Here is a 22,409-nt window from a genome sequence, read left to right as displayed (position 1 = left end):
GCTGTGACAATACAACCTGGGGTCATTCTCCATGCCAGCTCAGCCCTGAAACCTTTCCCTTGTTGTCGTCATGACACAAGGTTCCTTTTTTCATGAAAGAAGACTTCTGAGATCTGTTTAGTTGCTTTTTCTCACAGTTACCAAAACAGGTGGGATCCTGTGTAGCTGTGGTCATCAAGGGGGTGGAAGGGAACGTCAAGTAATACAGAAAGAGAATCCTGTTACTATGGAAATATCACCAATATTGCTATGGGAACTGGAGCAGCAGGGGACGCTTTGTCTAGGATCTAGCTGTAATCGTCTCTCAGAAAGAAGCTTATGGTAATATGTGATGCTCTTATGAATTAATTTGTCAGGCTTTGTGTCCCAGCTGACATCATAGACTTTTATCAAATGGAAATTAGCATCTCCTCGGGGAAACGCACGCAAGACATAAGAGTGCTTCAGCAATACGCTGTTCAACTTTTTGTTTGTCTCCAGTCAGAGTCAGAACCAGTGTTACAGTTCATGGTTTAAATATGTATAATTAAAGGGACATTTTGCTAATGATTCATGGTCATATCTTGTTTATAACTTAGCGTAACATGAAATTCCACTTTAAGATTTTAGATTGTAACTACTGGATACCACATTGTAATACATTTGTTTTTATAGTGAACAACAATTTAATGTGTGTACATATCAAGAACAATTACCGGTGACAATAGGCTGTGGTTATGTTTTTTGCTTTTAATTCACTTGTCCTTAATAATTACATCAGTATGGAGTTTGTTTGTTGTTTTGTTCTTTGGGCGGGGGGTGGATTTCAATTTTTTTCTTTTTTTATTCCATCCTTTTCTTTTAAAACACTTTGGAAATTTCCCCTCTTTGGTGGTAGAACCACATTCTGCTTGGGGCCCACAATGAACTTTTATGTAGTGTAACCAGGAGCTTGGCGGTCATGTGTGCAGTGCCAAAAACAGTAACCCAGTCTGTGTGCGAACATAAACATTTAGACCCCTTAAAAGCTGTTCTGTGTGTTTCGGCAGACAGATTCCAACAGAGACTCCATAAAGTGATGCACAAGTGAAACACCACAGGAGACTTGGCAACCTCTTAACACTAAATGAAATGTGAAGGGCAGGTCTTTATCCAGTTATCTGAGGGTCATAAAGGACCAAGTCATCTGGTAATTCCTCAGGGCTTAATTACACAAGTGATCCATTAATCTCAGATCATCAAATAACTGTGTGAGTTCTGAAGTTTTCTATGCCACATTATTGTGGATTTTAGAACTGAGAACATTTACGACACTTGTCCACTTCCTAACTTTTCATTTTCCTTGCTCTTGTCTGTTGCCTTGTTTCAAATTTGTGCTGAAACAATTGCTGAAAATTGATTATTTGATTAGCAGTCCATTTTTGTCTGTATTATGTAATAGTAATTTGAGTTTGAGCTTTAGATTTTAATTGGACAAAGCAAGTAACTTGTATACTTTAGATACATTTTCCTGGCATTTTGGCTGAATGATTAATTGATAAATTAAGAAAATCATGGCAGATTAATATTTGACAGTAACGGCAAATTGCAAGCTCTTTGGTAAACACAGTGCGCAATGATATGAAACATGTCACCTGTAAAATATCTAATGATGTTGAATTGTGTCAGAATCAACAGTAGTGGCCGATTTGTCTGTGTAGTTGTATTGAAACAACCAGGGAAAACAGGATGATTAAGTGCAGCTTAAAACATAGTATTTTAAAAAGTCAATGAATGGAACTTATGTTTAAAAAGAAGACATTTTGTATGTATTTGTCCCACTGTCTTACAGGTTCACTCTTTGTGAATGCTTTTCATTTCAGTCTTGTACATCTCATTGCTTGTTAGAACATGCACATTTAGATTGCTAATTACCTGTTTGTTTGCTTCCTTAGTCTTCTCTTGTTGACTTGGTTTGCTTTTGAAGTGAAGATGAATATGTTTCTCTTTTTTTGTTTGTTTGTTTTTTTATTTAGAGACAGCTCGGGGTAATGTGTTGATGATTGTGAGTTACCCGGAAAATGATGAACCAATGCCAGTGTGCTCAGTTGAGTGTCCCTCAGCAATTATATTATTTATTTCTCCACCACTATGATAAAGTCTGTTTTCACTCCCCACCACCCCACCACCCATATTGTTGTTTGCTTCCTTAGTTGGCTTGTTTACCTAAGTTTAAATTGGAAACAAGGTGCTGAATATGTGTCAGGGGTATGTAGGTCATGTTATTCATGTAACATTAGCTATGTAGCATGTACTGTATGTTCTCACAGCCATGCACCTGGCTCTACACGTGTGTGTAGATGCACATGCTCATTTTACCTTGCATCAGGGAAGAAGTTAAAGCTACTGCTGCCCTTTGGTACCTTTACTGTGGCACAGAAAATGTGCGACAGATGCAGTATATTCTCCGATGCTGTCATCTTTACACACTGTTAAAAAATCATTTGGAGGACATGGCCTTGTAGATGTCAGAGGTTAATGTGAAAAGCTGTTCAGGAAGCAGGACAGGTTTATTGAGATGTCCAGTCATTTCTTGTGGACCAGGGAAGAAAATAAATTGTCAGTCCGCACCTGTTGAACTGACAGGCGTCCTTTTTGTGGAATTATTGGAATTCAGCAGGTAGAAGGAATGTAATAACAAATAAATTTAAGATTATCAAAAGTTTCATGTGTGCCCTTGAACGCATGCTGTTTGCTCACAGAAAACTAGGCTTGGCTGAGAGGCTCTATGCAATTCAAGCAGGACTCAAGCATGTAAAGAGTTTCCAAACAGCAACTGTTGATAGTACGCAGAACTGGGTGTGCATGTGCTTTGATGTCTGAACTTCCAAAGGGGTGTGGGAATATTCTCTACAGGCATGAGGATTGAGATGTTCCACAGGGAATATCAGTGGTTGCTTAATTGAACCTTTCTATTTATGAAACCAGCCTCACCTCACTGGATTCACAGAGCAGCAGTACCGGAAACAAGTGCAGCCTCCCAGGGGAAACTACAGAAAAAAAAAGAAGGGGTTCATTACACAGTGCAGGCATCAAGAGATACCCAGCTTCTCTGTGCCTATTGTATTATTCAATGATGTAAAACCTAGGGGTTTATGAGGGCATTACGCTAAGATTACGGAGAAAACCCTGTGCCCATCATGGAGGCGGCAAGGAAGATTAAAAAAACAACAAAAAAAAACTTTGATGCAGATTTGCAGATTGCCACATCTCACACAGCTGTGTCCAACCAAGAAGGAAAAAAAGGAAAGTCCATTTCCACAATGACCACACACACACACACACACACACACACACACACACACACACGTAGTTATCTCTGACTCCATTGGTACACGAGAGTGGAGGCTATTCAGGGAGACCAGAGCACAGACAGGATGAGTTTGACATGATCAGGGAAGGATGTGTCAGACAGACTGGAGGAGAGATGGGAAACACCGCTCTCATAACACCCAGTCAGCACTTCCTGATACTTTACTGGCCAGTCCAGCTGTGTCGTGTTGTTGCAGAGTAGAAAAAAGATGCAACCTTTGCTGAAAGGTTACCCAGGAGAAAGCAGTTGTTAAATGGATTGCTCAAATAGTCAGGAACCAACTGGTTTATCTGCAAGGCGAGGGATTTAAATCCAAAGTCGTCCTTTTTCTGGTTGGTAGTTTGTCTTTTGGGTCTGTGTTGTTACATTTATTGGTAATTGTAGTAATAACCAGAGTGAAAGTGTAATTAGTATTCTTATTAGCATCATGAAAAAAGAGGACTTAAATATTGTACGATTTCTTCAGGTTTACAATCAGATACAATTTAGTTTTAGTTTGTAACATGTTTGTCATCAAATAATTAGGAGTTCAGCGCTCCTATTTTTTATTTATTAATTTTTTGTAAAATGTCCAATAATACTGAACCTTTACCAGAGTCTTATATATCCAACCAACAGTCTCCCCCTAGTAGATCAGTGTATTATTATAGCATGCAAAGATAGCAAAAAAAAAAAAAAAATCACATTAAAGGAGCTGAAACAAGCACACGGTGCATGAAAAATTGCTGAAATTAGGACTTGATTATCAAAATCAGCTTTGCTCATCAGTAATTACCTTTTTTGTTTCAGCCTTAGAAATTATTTTCAGCTGCATGACAGTTTTGAGCGATATGTTCTGTTATGATTTAATGAATATGAAACCTCAACTTCTTAAAAATAGATCTTTTTGCAATATTTTGTTTTGTGTATCTTGTGCCCAAATCAATAACAACCCAAGTTGAGGGTGAGTGAGAAAATGTATTGAAAGCATATTATTACACCATTGTGCAGCTACATATCAATTGTGGCTCTTCAAGACTAAAGGGTCTCTGGATTTTTTATGTAATACACAACAGTAGCTGATGATTTTTATTTTATCCTGAAGGCACGACTGATGTGTGTCAGAGTCCAGTCTTTTTGAGTGGGGGTTTAATACTCTTTCCTGGACAGCTGTTTCTACTACAGACCTCTCAAGCTTTTTATCTCTATGTCAAGCTCACTTAGGCAACTAATCTGCACTAATACTATCTGAACTAGGGAAGACAGGGAGTGGGAACTCCATTAGCTCTGTCAGGCTAACGATGACTCTGCCTGCTGCATTTCATGGAAAGTCATAGCACTAAATTAATGACCTGGAATAATTTATTGTCAAATTTGGATTGTATTTCAACACAGGATATTCTGATATTTTGGACTCTTGGCATGCTTGGCCTAGTTAGATTTGGCATTGTATTACACAGTACATGCAGTGCATTTGTAACTTAAACCAAGAAGTAAGCACTGTCACGCCTCACTCGCATAAGCTTTTGTCAGAAACATTAACTATAGTACATGTCTCCTGCATGAATTAAGATAACTGACAGGGATTTTTATTGAACAGCAGGTGTCTGCACCATTGTGTAAACATGGATTCAGTCACAGTCTAACTTTTCAGTATGAAGAAAAGATTTACCCCTCAGTTATTTTTCATGAAAAGATGACTGACTTTTGTACAAGAATGTAGCTACAGTACGAGGAGCTTGCAGTACCGGCTTTTAAATCTGCCAGAAACACGAATGCCTTTCTACAGCACTGTGGAAAGGCAGCTAAATAGGTGACAGGCTTCCTCTGGATTGCCTTTGTTTTTACTGTTGTATGTCTGAACAGTATTGCATATTCTCATCCTTACCCTGTGCACTTCTTTGTTGAAGTTCTCAAGCACTACTTTTTAGTTTGTCAGGAGCTTTGTCATTTAGTGCTGTAGAGATAGCTCTCTTCCTCTTGGGATCAGACTTTGTTGTCTTCTCTGCTGTAGCACAGAACCAAATATAACATATAATAAAAAATAACTGAAAATAAAATGTTTAATCAAATATGCATAATTTATTCATTTAATACTGATTGCTGTCTTCGGCATTGTTGGGTTGTTGAACTACATCCACCAGTCACAACAGTATAAGCGTTCATGTCTGGCCTCTGTGGATCATTTTTGATCCAGTGATCTAGGGAAGTTAGGAGTCGTGTCCCTCAAGCCTTTGCTGAGCAGTGTTCGCCATGTTGTGGGATGCATTGTCCTGTTGGAGGAGGTTGCTGCTGTCCAGGTGACAATTCCATAGGTTGTGTGCTTGATCTGCAACAATGTTTAGATGGGTGGTATGTGTAACATCCACAAAAATGCCAGGACGTAAAGTTTTCCAGCGGAGCATTGTATTGTATTGAAAGGATCAATGTTAATTACTTCACCGTTCAGTGGTTTTAAAGTTGTGGCCGATTGATGAATATTCCCCTCCAAGTAGCTTCAAATGCAATACTACGGTTCTTTTTTGTTGATGCCTCCTCCACTGAGAGGTCAGGGTCATTCACAAAGCAGCATCCTGGAGCTAGTCTGAATCTTTGAATCTTGCTCCTGAACTGCTTAGCAGAGGAAATCTTTGTGTTGTGGGCTGCTGAAGAAAACAATATTTTCATGTTAAAGGGCTGTGTTTGTTAATATTTATCCCCAGTATGGTTGTGTCATCAAGAAAAATGTGTTTTAATCTAAAATTGGTGTGACTGTGTATTACCAAGACCTGGCAATACTAAAACTGTACTTTGCTCATACCTCTAAAGTCTGAGAATGAGCTTGAAGCTTTTAAAATGGCTGTGAATATTAAAGTTATTGTCAGACGTGGGTGTGACCTTCTTGAGACTACGCAGTGTTATTCCTGTCAGCAGCAGCTAAAAACAAGCTGTCGTCTTGTTATGATCTCCAGAAAGACCGTGGGCTAATCAGCTTACCCTGTCTGCTTTAGCAGGTGACCGTACACACTGCTGTGTATTCATATGACAGTTGGCGGAGGTCAAGTTATCCTTGTTTGAGTACGTTTCTTTCAATGAGAGGCCCACGACCCCTTCTACCACTAATTAGTAGCAGACATACTGGACATACTGTACATGCAATATTCAGGGAGGGATTAGAAGCTTTTAAATGTGAGGGCAGACTTTTGAAATAAATATTATTAGTTACATCATTGTTCACTATTAAAAAAATAATTACCAAATAGACTGCTTTAAATAGGTTTACATTTAATGGACAATCCCAAATATTAGAGCTGTTAGGATACTACTTATCTATAACGGCAATAACTACTTGTTGCACCCCCCTCACATTTGGAACTCCCTCCCTGACCATCTGAGAAAACCACAGACAGTGCATGTTTTTAAAAACGCCTAAATATCTTTCTCTTAAATAAAGTATTTAATTAAACGTGTCCCTGAAATTTTAATTATTATTTTATCTGCTTATTTTGTTTTTATCCTTTTATATCTTTAATGTAGCACTTTCAGATTTTGCTTAAATGAAAAGTGCATTACAAATAAAATGTATTGTTGTTATTATTATTATTATTATTATTATTATTATTATTATTATTATTATTATTATTATTATTATTATTATTATTATTATTATTATTATTATTATTATTATTATTATTATTATTATTATTTTGTAACTGTAACCACTTTTCCATAAGGAGGCTCAAAATTTTAGTTTTTTGCCTAAGTTTTAGAGCAACTTTAGTAATTTCATACAGCTTCTTAGAAATTATGTATCTTCATTATTTGACTGGTAGGTGCAGCATGTACCTTGTCCACCAGACAAGAATTTGTGAATATCTGTGAAGTATCAAGGCCATAAGTGGTCTAATCTAACATAAACTGGCCAGTAAAGATGAATCCACTGTTGTTACAAAATATATAAGCTTAGTTTAGGTGTAACAATTTCACTTTCACATTCACTGCAATAGAACACATGAAATAACTATGATTTGAATTATAATTAGGCTAGAGAACTTGTGAACAAGCAGTGTCCTAACTATGAGTTTTTTTCAATTATTTTATTATAAAACATAATTTAATAGATATGTTGGCAAACAAATCATATCCAAATGACCCATCCTCTATATGTAACATATAAAATATGTAGCTGTAAAGTCAGAAATGAATGTAAGATTACAATCTTGTCCTGCAGGCATAATAGTGTGTATATTCTGCTTGCACTTGAAGTCTCAATGATGTGTTCCAACCCGCAAAAATGTAAAAAGGTAATAAATTGTATTAATTTACACCAACAAATTCAATTCCTTCAATTTTGTGACACAATTTTATTTTTGAAAGGACATTCTTTCGTATTCTGGATCCATCTTTACAGCCCAGATTAAAAGACCTATGTGCTTGAGACTGCACTGATCGAAATGAATTGACATGGAATAGCCCAGATATTCATACAAACATTTATAGATTATGAAACTATGAGCACCTGGACTGAGACATATCTTTGTAGATTTTTGCATCTTTTTGTGGCTCTTTTGAGTCTTCTGTTTGTCATCCTTTATGTATTTTCATTTTGTGTGTTTTTGTAGTTTTATGTCTAGCTGTGTTGATCTTGCATCCTGTTTGGTCGTTTTTTTCCTCTGATTTTCCCTAAAAAAATTTTAATAGTCCCTTCATATAATTGGGCTGGTCCAAGGACCCAGGCTAGTACCTCGTAGGCCTGGTCAGTAATACATCCATGGTACCATTAAGGCAGCAAGCAGCAGTTTGTTTATGTAGATGTTCAGTACAAAATACATTTATTGCGCAATAGATTTTCAGAGCCAGACCAACGTTTTGCATCTCTGGAAGTCGTGATGTGCATGGTCCTTCGTTAACATTAATGTGGAAGTGACTTTGCATGGATTTGTTTGTAGACCAAAGGCTGTCAGGATGATTCAGCAGTGCCCCTTCCTAAGGCCCTATCCCTCAGATCTTTCTGGGGTGCTTTGCACCATTAGTCCGACATGGACAACAGCATCAGGCCCTGAGAGAGAGAGAGAAAGAGAGAGAGGGAGAGAGAGAGAGAGCACAGGAGAGAGAGAGAGAGAAAGAGAGAGAAGGGCTAGGCAGGCAGTTGAACTACTGGCATGGTGAGCTTGCCCTGAAAAGGGCACATGCCTCCCTGCACAATTATCCACTGTGCATAGAAACAGCCCCCCCCTCCACACACACACACACACACACACACACACACACACACACACACACACAATGGTTTAACCAACACAAATAAAAATGGAAAATGGACGTAAAAGAACAAGGCCAAATAGTGCCTGCATGTTCAGGTCATCACACTGATGTTGGATTGCCATTAATTGCGTTTGTGAAATTTAAGATAAGTGAAAGCATCAGAGACATCCCCAAAGATAATGTTCAACCAGGCCCAGCGTCAGTAGCTTCAGCTGGTCTTGTACAGTACATACAGCATGAGATCATCACTTCCTGTTCACTCTTACATTATTTTGCCCATGTCCTCTTGTTTTGCAGGCTACTTCAGTGTGCTAGCAGTGGTGCTGAGAACAAATAATGACTCACCATGGACAGATGAGTTCGACAGTAAGAGCTTTTAAATAAATTCCCCACCCACTCCACCCTCCTTGCAAAAACAATTACCAGTTTCAAATTATTTTTCTCTGTTTCTCTATCCTGCAGAAATTGAGCTATCATGTTTGATTGAGTCAATTTCTACAACTAATCCCAGAATTGAATGGAAGAAGATAACAAATGAGGGACCAAGTTATGTTTACTTTGACAAGAAAATCTCAGGTAAAACATGAAAACCCTTAAACATGTCAAGTCTCAGTCTCTGTAATTGTAAAAAAATATACAGTTTACTGACATCTTTTTCTTCTGACAGGTGACCTGGAGAACAGAGCAGTGATCAGAGAACCGGCCACATTACTGATAACCAATGCCACAAGATCGGACACAGCAAAGTATCGGTGTGAGGTCACCGCTGCTGATGACCAGAAGTCATTTGATGAGATTGTGATTGACCTTGTTGTAAGAGGTATTCTGATTTATTGGCATCACTGATTAACCTGTGTGGATGTGCGTTCATGCATGCGTGTGCGTTTTAGCTTTTATTGTATGTAGAATTAAAACTATGACAAAGATACATGAAAACATGATCAAGGTTATTCTAAACACAGAAAGCAAGCTGTTATTGTGCTCTTATAAAAGAGACTTCACATAGTGATTCACACTTCGAATGCTGTAAAACGAAACCGTGTTGTAGGTCACACCAACCCTTTGGCATACATACGAGGATGCGTTATGACCAGACCTGCCCAGCTGCAAAGGCGTGTTCTGGGCTATAAGAGGAAACCTCTGAAACTGCATCTGCTTTGAATTGCAGTGCTAAAGAAAGCAAGCGCTGCGTGTTTTGGTGGGGTTTTCTGGCACGGGCCAAAAATCATGTTCCTGTCCGGTCCTGTCAATGCTGTCAGTCCAGTGAACCATAAGCAGTCAGGGTGACATTGTATTTTTAAAGCATCAAAGTCAATCATAAGCCTAGCAGCATTATGTGGGTTGTGTCACTTTTCTTATCATTGTGACGCTAACAATGTGACGAGCAGAACTCCCCATGAAAGCTCAGTATAGTGACTATCATCATATGCTTTGTGTCACCACAGTAAAGCCAGTGGTGCCAAAATGCAGTGTTCCAAAATCGGTGCCTTTTGGGAAGTCAGCTGAGCTGAGCTGTGTGGAGGAGGAGGGCTTCCCCAAGTCCCAGTACCAGTGGTTCAAGAACAGGGAGGAGATTCCAGACGACCCGAAGACCAGCCTCAAGTTCTTCAACTCCTCATACGCGCTCAACGCAGAAACAGGAACTCTGGTCAGTATGTGTGCGCATGTGTTTGGACAAGGACACGCATAAGTAGTAAGGGCGGGGTAGTAGGGACGGTGGCCTGACGCCCAGGGGTGGGGGCAGATATTTTGGGGAGACAGTTGATGGTGCGAGAGAGGGCTTGAGCCATGAGGGGAATCTGCTGTCCTCGTTTGCACATTCCTCAATTCTCGTTTGCTTTCCAGCGTAGCTCCAACACGCTTCTGTCAACCTCCATGCTGGCCTCTAAGATGTGACATCACAGCAAACCACAGTGCCGTTTTTTGAGTGTGTTTATGTGAATGTATTGCTGGTCATAGCTGTAAACTGGTTGGGGGTTTTGGGAATGTTTTTCTACCGTACTTATCTCGTTATTTTTAGACACGACTGAAAACACGGTTATCACTCCCCACAGCTATTCCCATGTGGAATGTAACGCCAGCCAACTGATGTTGAGACAGGAACTGGTGAAACATGTTTAGATTTTACAATGAAATAAATAAAACACTCGTTGGGCAAGAGAAGTTTCACCTTAATTATTTTTGAAAGTTGAAGAAACTTTTTTTTTAACTTCACTGAAAGAGACTATACTTTATACATTGCATTATTTCGTACATCATTCAGTAAAGTACTTTTGCTTTGCGTAAAATAAAAACAAAGTATAAATGACATTTTGTTTGTACCTCAGTTCCTTCACCAAATCACAGAGGATTTATTCTGATATTAAAAAAGTGCACCCCTGGAGTTCAACTTCTATCTTTAACATCTCCTGACATAGAAATGACATTTAGTCTGTTATCGTAGAATGCAATTGTGGCATGATTGTCAGTCCTTCTCTACTCAGAGGGACTGTAGATACAGTTGTTCTCCCTCCATGCTGACGGCGCCTCCATCCTGCCTCTGCGTATTAATATTGACCTGTATTTGTTTTAATGAAAAAAATATAAATCCAAATCATAATAAAATAATAATTTTAAAATATGTTTTAAAATGTCTTAACTACTGACTGAACCAAAATAAGCACAGTTTTAGGTTCACATTAGGGGTTGACATTAATCAAATGTATATTTGTAATTTTTCCCATGCAGAAGTTCATTGCAGTCAGAAAAGAAGACGCAGGCGAGTACTTTTGTCGAGCGAAGAATGATGCAGGATATGCCGAGTGTGCAGCCCAGAAGATGGAAGTCTGTAAGTATGACACAGATACACTGTTTAAGACAAATCTATAATGAACCAAAGAAAAGATAGACAACAGAAATTGTAACTACTCTTCAAACAATCGATAGGTTGCAGAAAAAAATTTCTGCACATTAACTAGCCTTATTAGCCTAAATGAATTCTAAAAAAAACAAACAAAAAAAAAAAACATACAGATCATTTGAACCTGGTTATTTTATGGTGAAATGTTCAAAAATAAAAATTAAAAAAAACTGCTGACAACAGACTCCTAGTAGACCAGTGTGAACCGAGCACAAGAACTGTTGAAGAATATAAGGCTGACAAATAAGCCTGCTGTCTTTAGTTGATCCGCCATATTGGCTATAGAGCTGATCACAAATTGCTGTTTGCAGAGTTTACACTCAAGTTTCTGGCCATTCTTTAACGTCTATAACTGCAAGTAAACATTCAGTAAATGTTAAATATTTTACATTTAGCAGTTTCTGGTAGATAGAGCCAGTTCAAAGTTGTGAAAACAAGTAGGTATTTGTTCCTGGAAGGATGTCGATGTAGCACTTTTCTCCTTATGAAAGTAGCACCAGTGATTGTCCAACCGATGACAATTTGGTTGGCTAAGAGTATCAACCAACCAGTCGACTATTTAACCTGAACACTACAGTCTTGTTATTAATGTAAGAACAAAAATGAATTTGTAAATAACATGTTAGAATGAGGTCGACATAACTTGTAACATTGGAGATGTGTTTATTCTTAATGTTTGTGCTGTTGGTTGCACATGCAAAATGTGAGTTTACAGAAATGGTAGTGAGGCTAGGGGGCGCTGTAGAGGTAGCAGGGGTTGGTGTAGGTTGGAGAAGAAGAAGAAGAGCGAGGAGAGCAGGAGCTGTAGGCTAGAGCAGATTTGAATGTGTTGCATGAAGAGCTCACTAAAAGTTATGAGAAGATCCAGAACGTGGGATGACTGATTCTTTTATACACCCAAACACCCACGACGCTTACATAAGGATCAGTCTTGATATTGTTGTTAACTTTTTTCATTCTTCCTTGAACTCCACAGATGATATTGATCTTCTGGGGATTATACTGGGAGTGTTAGTAGTGGTCATAGTGCTCTTATGCATAACGGTGGGGATCTGCTGTGCATACAAGCAAGGCTACTTCTCAAGCCAAAAACAGACGGGGAACAAGTAAGACATCAAAGCATCTTCACATACACATGATCAGCAAATACGTATGTGTTCCTTTCTCATCTACTGTACTTTAGCTCATCTTTTATAAGTCTGCTTTATGTCTCCTAGTTACAAAGTTCCAGCTAAAGGGGATGGAGTGGACTATGTCAGGACGGAGGATGAGGTTAGTAGATGGCAGTTAGATCTGGTTGCCTACAGAAGTTTATTAAAAGAGATCATTCATTCATTTTTTTGCCTCATTATGAAAAGGGCCCTGGGCGAGTGCCATCATACTAATGAGCCAACAACCTTCTCCCCTTCTGATTCTGATCAAACTGGTCAGCACTGCCCAATTAGTGTTTCAGATCTGAACAAATTCATTTCACAACACACTGATATGAAGTCAGTCACTGCTGAAAATCTGGGAAATCTGCCTAAAACTTAAGCTATAGTAACAGTAATGCAAGTAAATAGGTATTACATGTGCACTGTGTGATCCTTCCTCTGAACCCCCAGCTGTTTCTGTTCTCTTTCAGTCTCTTTGCTCCTGTCACATATTTCCTGGCAGAAATTGTTGGCTCATTTTTCACTGCAATAAAAAATCCTGCACCTCTGTGAAAACACAGCAACCATGAAGAAGTAGAGAGAACTCAAAATTCAGTGCAGTATAACAAGGTTTTAATACCATAAATCATTAAATAACAAAAACAAAGTTAATTTTTTAAATGTATTTTAGAAAAATGGGGTAAAAAAAAATGGAATTAACATATACAACAATTCCCCAAGTCACACCCACAGGTGCTATCAATGCTTCAGTAAAAGTGATGCCTCTACTGTACTGTGGATTTTTTAATATTTACATTTTTACAACCTCGACAGACTTGCCATTTTTCAAACTGCTCTGCACATCAGCTATAGAAAGGTTTTTCACCATGCTGAATGTCAAAACTTCCTCCACTGTATACCGTTTTTGAGTCAGGCTGCATTTATTTAACTGATAGCTAACACAGTGTAGCATTAGAACACAGGAGTGATGGTTGCTGGAAATGTTCTTCTGTATCCCTATGTAGATATTCCATTAAAAATCAGCTGTTTCAAGCTAGAATAGTCATTTACCACATTAACAATGTCTACACTGTATTTCTGATTAATGTTCTCTTCATTGAAAAAAAATGCTTTTCTTTCAAAAATACAATTTGAATTTGTGCTGATTTTAGCCCATTTAATGTCATCAAATCTCTCTCTGACCAGCAGTCAAAAAGTCCCCAGATGTTCAATTTACTATAGTGTGAGACCAGAAAAAGTAGCAAATTCTCACATCTGCAAAGCTTCCTCTATTAATCTATTTATTGATGAATAATCTGTTGTTAAAAATGTTGCACTTATTCATCTATTTATTTATTTACAATGTTCATTCCGCTCAAATGGCGTTATACTACTGTGATATACCAAAAATGGAAGAAATGCATATGTCAGTACATTTTTGCACACTGTTAAATAGGCCTTATCATCCCATTCTTTGGCCAGTGTGATCATGGAACAGGTATTACATTGTTTTGCTAATAATAACAAGAAAAGCATTTAGAGAGCACAGTACTTCACCAAGACTGCTCAGTCATATGATTTCCAACGGCTGAAATCTGGCAGAAATCACAGCAACGTAGACTGTGGCCATTTAATATAGATGTATCCACTCGGGCTGGACCCGAATATTCAGTCGTGATGGTGGTATCCGGATATTTATTTTGAGATCCGAATATTCGGGACCTCCCCCCCAATATTCGCCGCCGCGCCCATTTTCAGACCTTCCCTGACAATTTCATCCAAATCAGTTTGTCTGTTTTTGAGCAATGTTGCTAACAGACAGACAGATGGACGAATGTATGCTGATCGTCACATAACTCCGTCGTTCCATGGCAGAGTAATAAAAACGACTAAAATCATCCTAAATGTAACTGAACCTGCAGAAAGCATGGAAATTCAAATCTGTTCCCAAATATACTATAAACATATAATAAATGGAGGGAAATGGAGGAATAATGTCTACCATATTAACACTGAGCTTCTCATGTAGTTTGGACGTAACTTTCTGACTGTTCTCTGCAGGGAGACTTCCGACACAAGTCATCGTTTGTGATCTAAGAAGGGAGAAGGTGTGGGAGTGTTGTGCTGAGGAAAGACGTGAGGTGTGGGCGTGTCCTACACGCTGTCCAACCACGGAGCTGCCACAGGTCACGCTCAGGCTCTCAGCACCACTGAAATCCAACTACTCAAGTTTGCCAAAGGTGACAGGATTTCACAGGACAACATGTCAAAACAGTACATGCGTAGGGACTGAGAATAATTTAACTTTATCACCCTCAACTGAGTTCTTTTGCTAAATTATGGAGTTGTTACTTTACAGTTATTGCATGGTTTCAAACACTAATCAAGGTGGAGAAAAGGAAACATTTCTTTGTTCTGCCAGGTAGAAAAGGAGGAGTCTCTCTCCTCTCCAGTCTGTCGTGACACTTTTCTACTGTAAACATTTCGCTTCAAACCTTTTGTCATTTGTATAACATTTCTTTTCTACTGTTGACAGACTATTTTTGATGGAATATATTTTAAAATGCCTATAGATAAAGGTTTACTTTTTTAAATATTTGTAAAATACTAACATGTGGTTTTTTTTCTTTGTTTTTATTTGGTTGTGGATAAAATTATGTAACACTTTAACCACTTTGCATCAAGCTGTAAGCATTTACACCTTTGCATTCAGGAGAAAGAAAGACAAATGAAAACTGACTTGTATTAGCATATCAAGATGTGCTTGTTGATGGGCGGTCTTACATATTGAGTTACTGCGCTGGCATTACCCAGTTTCTGTTGTGAGAGACTTCCATGTTAATGTTTGTAGATAGTCTTAGAGGCTTTTAAGAGTGCCAGTCAAATGCTGTGAAACACTGTACACAATCAGTGCTGCGTTTTCTTGATTTTAAGTGTCCTTCTATGCTTGCTGTTAATCTTGTATATATTGAAGTTCCTGTCAGGATACTGACAGGGTTTCCTGTCATACATATGTTCAGTATCACACTAGAATAAAAATAGTGAGAATAATACAGGGTTTGTAAGTTAACCTTCCAGACCCAAAAGGAAACTAGAGGAAGATGATTGTGAAAAGCCAAAAACGAGACACGGTACCGAGTAAAAGCCTCGATTTAGATTTGATGCAGAAATACAACCTGACATACGGAACAGAAGCCTCTCTGAAGCCTATTATCAGAACGTAGGTATTTTAACGATCGATTCGCCTATTTTCAGCTGTAATTTCTAAAGGTACCGCCAGCGTGAGTGAAAACGCCCCAGCTCTGCAGCAGATACACAGTGCGGTACACCGTGTACACAATCTTTAATATGAATCCTAGTTGATATTTACCGATTTCCAGTGTGACAACAAAAAGTTTCTTTTTTCTAGGACGTAGAGCTAACTCGTAGTCGTGACTAGATGTGTTTAAATTGAAAAGAGAAATCAGTGCAGTTTTGGCTGCAGCTCGTGTTCTTCTCATTCCTCTCATGCCAAGCTGAAGGCAGACCGTGCTGACCCTAGATCAGTGTTACAGTGATATACAGCTGGAGGGTGGGTGGGTTCTGGTGGGTTAACAGTTGTACTGATTGTAAATAGGTGTTTATTTTTTCTCTCTCTCAAGATTATGTAAAGTGGTGAAAAGTGTAAAAAAAAAAATCCCGTTTGAGGCGATATGAAACTCTTTCCATTTGTAAGACTGAAGGTAGCATTTTATACGATCATTCAGAACACGTGAACAAGAGCTTCAGCTAAGGAAGGTATTCAGAACAGACAGCTCTCTGCTTCAAGTTCTGTTACTTTTGGTACCAACCAGATTTTAAAAAACAAAACAAAAAAAAAAAAAAACACCTGAATCAGGATTCATGGAACCTCCACACAGCTCAGAAGAATCTCTTGTTCAGCTGTGATGAATGTTTTCCAATCAGCAATGCAGTGAAATGTTAACCGAATATCAGTCGTGGTAGAGACGATCTGCCCAACATTTGCACATCAACACTGCTCGGTCGAAGTGAACATGTTGCATTAAGGAACCAAAAGACTACTTGTCTGAGTGTACTATTAACCCAATCAGGTCGCAGATGATTCCTGTTGCAGGTACATAACAGACGCATAAATCGCCCCTCCTCATTTGTACAAAGTTCATTCCTCTTAAGTGCCTTCAACCTTCAAAGTAGTTCAGTTTCTCTCCAGCGAGTTACGCTCTCTCACTTTGTACCTTTCTACGCTACCGTCGCAGACTTTTCCGTTCATTTAGCAACAAGCACGGCGTTTGAGAGGAATGATGTCACTGCAAATTTCCGCTTCCCTTCTTTACATATCTGCAAATTTGTAAATAGCTTTTTTTCATAGGTTTGAAGGTGTAGACATGTTGAAGTAGAAATAAAAAATAATAGTGCCTAAACATAGTGGGAATTATTTTTGGTAAATACACATAGCACTATTAGGCCAACAAAAAAATAAAGAAATAAAACGGATACCCAGAGCAGAGACTTTTTTTCCTATCAAACTGACGTCTGGTTTTCATTTATAACAGCGACCATGTAAGGGATTGTACTTTGAAATCCTCCACATGTCCAAACATTGAGAGTTGACTCTGTTTTCTCTGCTGTAGCTGCAGCTGTATCAAAGTTGTAACTGTTCAGGTGTCATGTGCATTTCAACAACAGACAGGTGTTGATATAGAGCAGCTACATGCAGGCGTACATTTACCCATCAAGCTGTCCTGATCCAGAGTGTCTGTAGGCTGGGTGTTTACGAAGAGGCAGCAGTGGTACAGATTATACCCACTATCTTGGTTATTAGAGTAAGAGATGGAAACATCATGTAGATGATTTTACTGAACCAGTCGCACATACAGGAGAATGTCCATTTGGGGCCTGCTAGGGTTGTTTTTGTTCATTTTAGAACCACTCTATTTGTGATTAATAAAACTCACTTCTAATATTACTGGAGATACTTGTGTTTGTTTTTTTTCCCGGTGTGTGTCAGTTCATGATTTCTTCACCTCCTCCGATCCTCCTCGACTACTCCAGAGTCTCCCGCTGCTCCCAGAAATCCTGTTGAGTATGAAGGTCCATCAAACATCCCGCTGACAGCACCGTCGTTGATCTAAAGCCATAATCTATGAGTGGGAGTTAAGCCATTTCCACTTTGCTCGCTGCAACCAGCTTTCTTGTTCCTTCCTGGTAGCTGTGCCAACTGGCAGCAAGTTCCTGGATAAAGAGCTTTATAATCAATGAGCACACTGAGGATAATATATTGTATTTTGCAGCAGAGCCAGCGGACACTTTTATTTAATTCACAGTGAAGTCAGTTTAAGCAGGGATCACTTGAGATTTTTTTTAAACGCCTTATCTTTAAGGGAAAAAAAGATTTCATGTCAGATTATGATTGAACGAAAGACGATGTCATACATGTGAGAGTTGTTTGTTGCAGGACAGACCGTTAACTCAGTAAAGCTGCACAGCCTTCCTCTGAAACGGATGCAGTGTATGAGTCCCAAGTCACAGCATCTTCTCAGTTAACCCTGAGATGCATAAGTGGGTCAAAAATGGCATTGTTTTCTTGCGATATCTTTGTAATGAAAAGTTTTTATCATTTTGTATTCCAGCTGTTCCTCAAAAAACATGTTTTTGATATGATTCCATTCAAAAATTTAAGTTACCTTTTATACTTTTAAAGAAATCCTAATATTAATATTACTACCCCAAGCTCTTTATCACTGATAATATCATACAAGAGGTGATGAAGAGCACAAGCTTGGACGGACGGAGAGCAGCAACAGCTGGAGGAAAAGAGTGGAAAATGTCAACAGAATGGAGGCTGACATTCTCCTATTGCCGTTCTGTGTGACATTCTTCTTTTTCAATCATCAAAATGTATTACAAAGTGAAAAATAAACATCTTTCAAACATGAAATCATTCTTGTGTGGACAAAAATATAATACAAACAATAATACAAGTGATTATTCTTAACCAAAATGACAAAAATGCCATAAAAACACATTGATTCTTATACGGGTCATTTTTGACCCACTTATGGAAGAGCGTAGGGTCCGATCACTGGTTCATCTAAGGGTTAAGTATAGGACTCAAATCAAAATATAAAGTGTGCTACAATAACAGTCAGAGATGGGATGTCTCTCTGGTGAAATCTCCAAATGTGACCTTTTGCTCCTCTTTGTAAATGTAAAATTGTGGCTCCACCACCAGTAAACAAGGCGATTCCAGTCTACTGAGCCTGTATATGGCAACGATATCAGCCACATCAAGCTTGTGTTGTTGCTCACTAGACTCAGACTGGTTCCAGGTCTGATGTTAGCAAAACATTTTTGTTCAACTAGAACTGAAGGTAAGCAGATGAATGAAATGCTGCGCAGTGATACTCCAGCGGCACAGCAAACGAGCCAGAAGCAAAAGGCATTTGGAGTAGAGGACATTAAATATTTGAGATGTTCTATAAAATGTGACTCCAAACCAGTCACTTTTTTTCTCCTTTAAAAAACAAAACATGTATCCATAAGGGGACTAGGTCACATCCATGTGTCACAAAGATGACATTTGATTCAAATAAACTAAGATTAGTTCAAAAGAACATTGGTGCCTACAAATAAATCATCAGCAGGATCATCATATTAATCATTATGTGGAGCTTCAGCTGCATTATTACGCAACCATCTGTGTCTGTATCTCGTGATATTACATATTTTTGTACTGCTTTTTGAACCGGCTCGTGCTTGGACATTGCTTGAGCTCCACCTCCAATCCGTTCCATAACCTCACTCCACAGATTGAAAGACAAAAGAACTTTAGTGTTGTGCGAAATCCACCATGTTTTAATTTGAAATCTCCCCCTCCAATTATAACCCCCATCCCTGTTTAAAAACAGCTTCTGAATGTTTACAGGAAGTTGATTGTTTATTGCTTTGTACATTATTTGTGCTGTTTGAAAATGAACCAGGTCAGTGAATCATAGTATTTTTGAACAAACAGCAGAGATCTTCAATACTCTGATCGTCATCTGGCAGAGCTTCATCTCTCCTGACACCAAAAATCATTTGTTATTCACATTGGAACACTTGTATCTATTTATACTGAACATGTTCTACCAACAGCGTTGCATTTTATTTAACACCAATAAAACTGCAGGTTGATTACGTCTCATGTGGCTAAACTGTACATTTAGGACAGCAGGCAGATCTGCTCCACCAGCAGGCTGCTGAACTTTAGAACATCAGGGAATCTCTGCAACATCAGCAACAAGGCTGGATCACAAACCAGGCCCTGAGGGAGCCTAAAGTGTATATAAATATATAGAGAGAATTAAATATATAGAATTTAATTTAATTCATACAATTACGGCACAACATAAATAAGCCTGTAATGGCAATTACAGGCTTTCTGTTGTTTAACACACAAAAAAGTATATATATATATATATATATATATATATATATATATATATATATATATATATATATATATATATATATACACACACACATATATATATATATATATATATACATATATATATATATATACATTATGTTTTTATATATATATAGTTTATATGCCTTCAGTGAGAAACTACAATGTAAATGGTCATGAAAATAAAGAAAAAAATTAAAGAAATTAAATGAGAAAATGTGTTCCAGCTTTTGATTAGCAGTGTATATATCTATATGTATATGTACACTACCGTTCAAAAGTTTGGGGTCACCCAGACAATTTCATGTTTTCCATGAAAACTCACACTTCTATTCATGTGCTAACACAACTGCACAAGGGTTCTCTAATCATCAATTAGTCTTTCAATACCATTAGCTAACACAATGTAGCATTAGAACACAGGAGTGATGGTTGCTGGAAATGTCCCTCTGTAACCCTATGGAGATATTCCATTAAAAATCAGCCATTTCCAGCTAGAATATTCATTTACCACATTAACAATGTCTAGACTGTATTTCTGATTACTTTAATATTATCTTCATTGAAAAGAAAAGCTTTTCTTTCCAAAGTACGGACATTTCAAAGTGACCCCAAACTTTTGAACAGTAGTATATATAAAATTAAAGCACTCAGTGACAGTAAATGTAATTTGTTACTTCTATTTTTGCTTGGTGCTGGCTCGGCAAAGCTCTGGCTCCAACTGACTCTCATTTAAAAACTGTCACAAGTAAAAGCATTTTTCCACGTCTTTTTTTTTTTTTTGTTCAGTTACCTCCACCTGATCAGTGCGCCGGTGGTCATCTGACAATAATTCTATCATAAAATAGAAATTAAGCTTCAAAGAGGGGTAAGTTAGGGGTTCTGGCTGTTTTGATTGATGCCTGAGACAACAAAAGACAAGTAAATATTCCTTACTGCATGTCATCCATCTAATCGTCCTTTGAGCCTCCTGAATTTGCACTCACAATGCTCCAAACTTTTATTCATAACTCACAGCAATTACAGTACTCAGCACAGAAATACACAGAAGAATCCCTGAGTTACCGATTCACTGGGATAAATACTGTCACAGCTCCTCTGAGTTTGGAGAAAGGTTGGCAATTTGTGGTGTAACATTTACTTTATTAAGATCACAGACGATCTTCACAGTTACTGCAAATTACCAGAGGTCCCCAGATAATAGTGGTCCCATGTGAATAGGTCTTAAAACATATAAAGACTTGTTGTAGCGCAGGAGGTCTGCCTGCAGGACTTAATGGAAAACCGAAGACAACATGGTAACAAGTGGGGTTTCATCAGGGTCAGCAGCAGAATGTAGCCCAGGAGCTCCTCAATGGGATCATCCACCACGCTTTGGCTGATTTATCTGTCAATTTACTAATATCCACATACATTTTAGGTGCATTCTGGGCTTTTTTAGCAATTTTCAGAACAGAGAGCTTCAAGCTGAAATGTGAGCTGAGCAGACGCCACAGTGAGGAGAAAACAGATGGGAGAAAATTGTACTTGACAGAAGGATGTTGCCTATTTAGAAAATATCACAGCACGATGTGACAAAGTGACACATTGACAGGATGTGTGTCTGGATGGAGGCCCCAGCTGCACCTACACCTCCAGCACCACGTAAACATTGGTTTCTGTCATTTCAGGACAGCTGGATGTGTTCTGCTTGTTAAAAGTTTTCAGCCATTTGTCCAAACATAAGAGGAATTTGTTGGATTTCACCATGTGATGCTCTCATATGTCCCAGCATGCCGTTACAGGACAATTTTAGACTTTTTTTCTTTTTTTTTTCCCAGCTGTCTCAAAAGTGAGTCAGTGTTATGAAAGAACATTGTTATGTCTGAGCCTCAGGGGTGCCATTTAAGTGTTGTCAGGTTGGATCATAAAACTATTCACAAAAGGAAGATTGGATCATTATAATCTTTTCTCCTAAGTCGCCAGAACTAATTAGGCAGTTAAGAGAAGCTGTTCCCAGAGGAGCCTCACAATAAGACAAAGCGACACACAAACACACACACACACGATTTGTAATAAGATTCACTTGGCATTAAAATGCTGTTGTCGACACTGATGTGTGTTTGAAGTGTGTTTGAAACGTGTAGTTTATACTGAGCCACTGTTGCTTTTTATCAAAACTGTGCTTTGTATGAAATAGCAGCACAACACTGTTACTGTCAGTGGAAACCTTTGTGTCAGAGGATTTTCCACCTGATCAAGAACTCAATCTAGGGCATAAAGAGAGAGAGAGAGAGAAACATGTATGTTTATGTGGGCGAGGATTTAGGTTGGAATGAATTTTTTTGAAGTACAGAATAATTTCACAAATCATGAACTGCAGTTGAACTGAGG

General features: G+C 38.3%; 1 protein-coding gene across 1 annotated transcript in view; it reads left to right on the top strand.

Annotated features, from left to right (window-relative positions):
* Positions 1-17,557, top strand: part of LOC111570546 (junctional adhesion molecule 3B-like) — a 36,845-nt gene extending 19,288 nt beyond the window's left edge. The window contains exons 2-9 of the mRNA XM_023273380.3: positions 8,852-8,920; positions 9,017-9,130; positions 9,222-9,374; positions 10,000-10,202; positions 11,282-11,381; positions 12,430-12,559; positions 12,671-12,725; positions 14,648-17,557. Coding sequence (XP_023129148.3) covers positions 8,852-8,920; positions 9,017-9,130; positions 9,222-9,374; positions 10,000-10,202; positions 11,282-11,381; positions 12,430-12,559; positions 12,671-12,725; positions 14,648-14,683 — 860 coding nt within the window. The 3' untranslated portion in view covers positions 14,684-17,557. The remainder of the gene's footprint in view (positions 1-8,851; positions 8,921-9,016; positions 9,131-9,221; positions 9,375-9,999; positions 10,203-11,281; positions 11,382-12,429; positions 12,560-12,670; positions 12,726-14,647) is intronic.
* The last annotated feature ends 4,852 nt before the right edge of the window (positions 17,558-22,409 follow it).

Source organism: Amphiprion ocellaris, chromosome 14, assembly GCF_022539595.1.
Source record: "Amphiprion ocellaris isolate individual 3 ecotype Okinawa chromosome 14, ASM2253959v1, whole genome shotgun sequence".
NCBI lineage: Eukaryota > Metazoa > Chordata > Actinopteri > Pomacentridae > Amphiprion > Amphiprion ocellaris.
Note: the sequence above shows the minus strand (reverse complement) of the source record. Positions and strands in the feature narration are given on the sequence as shown.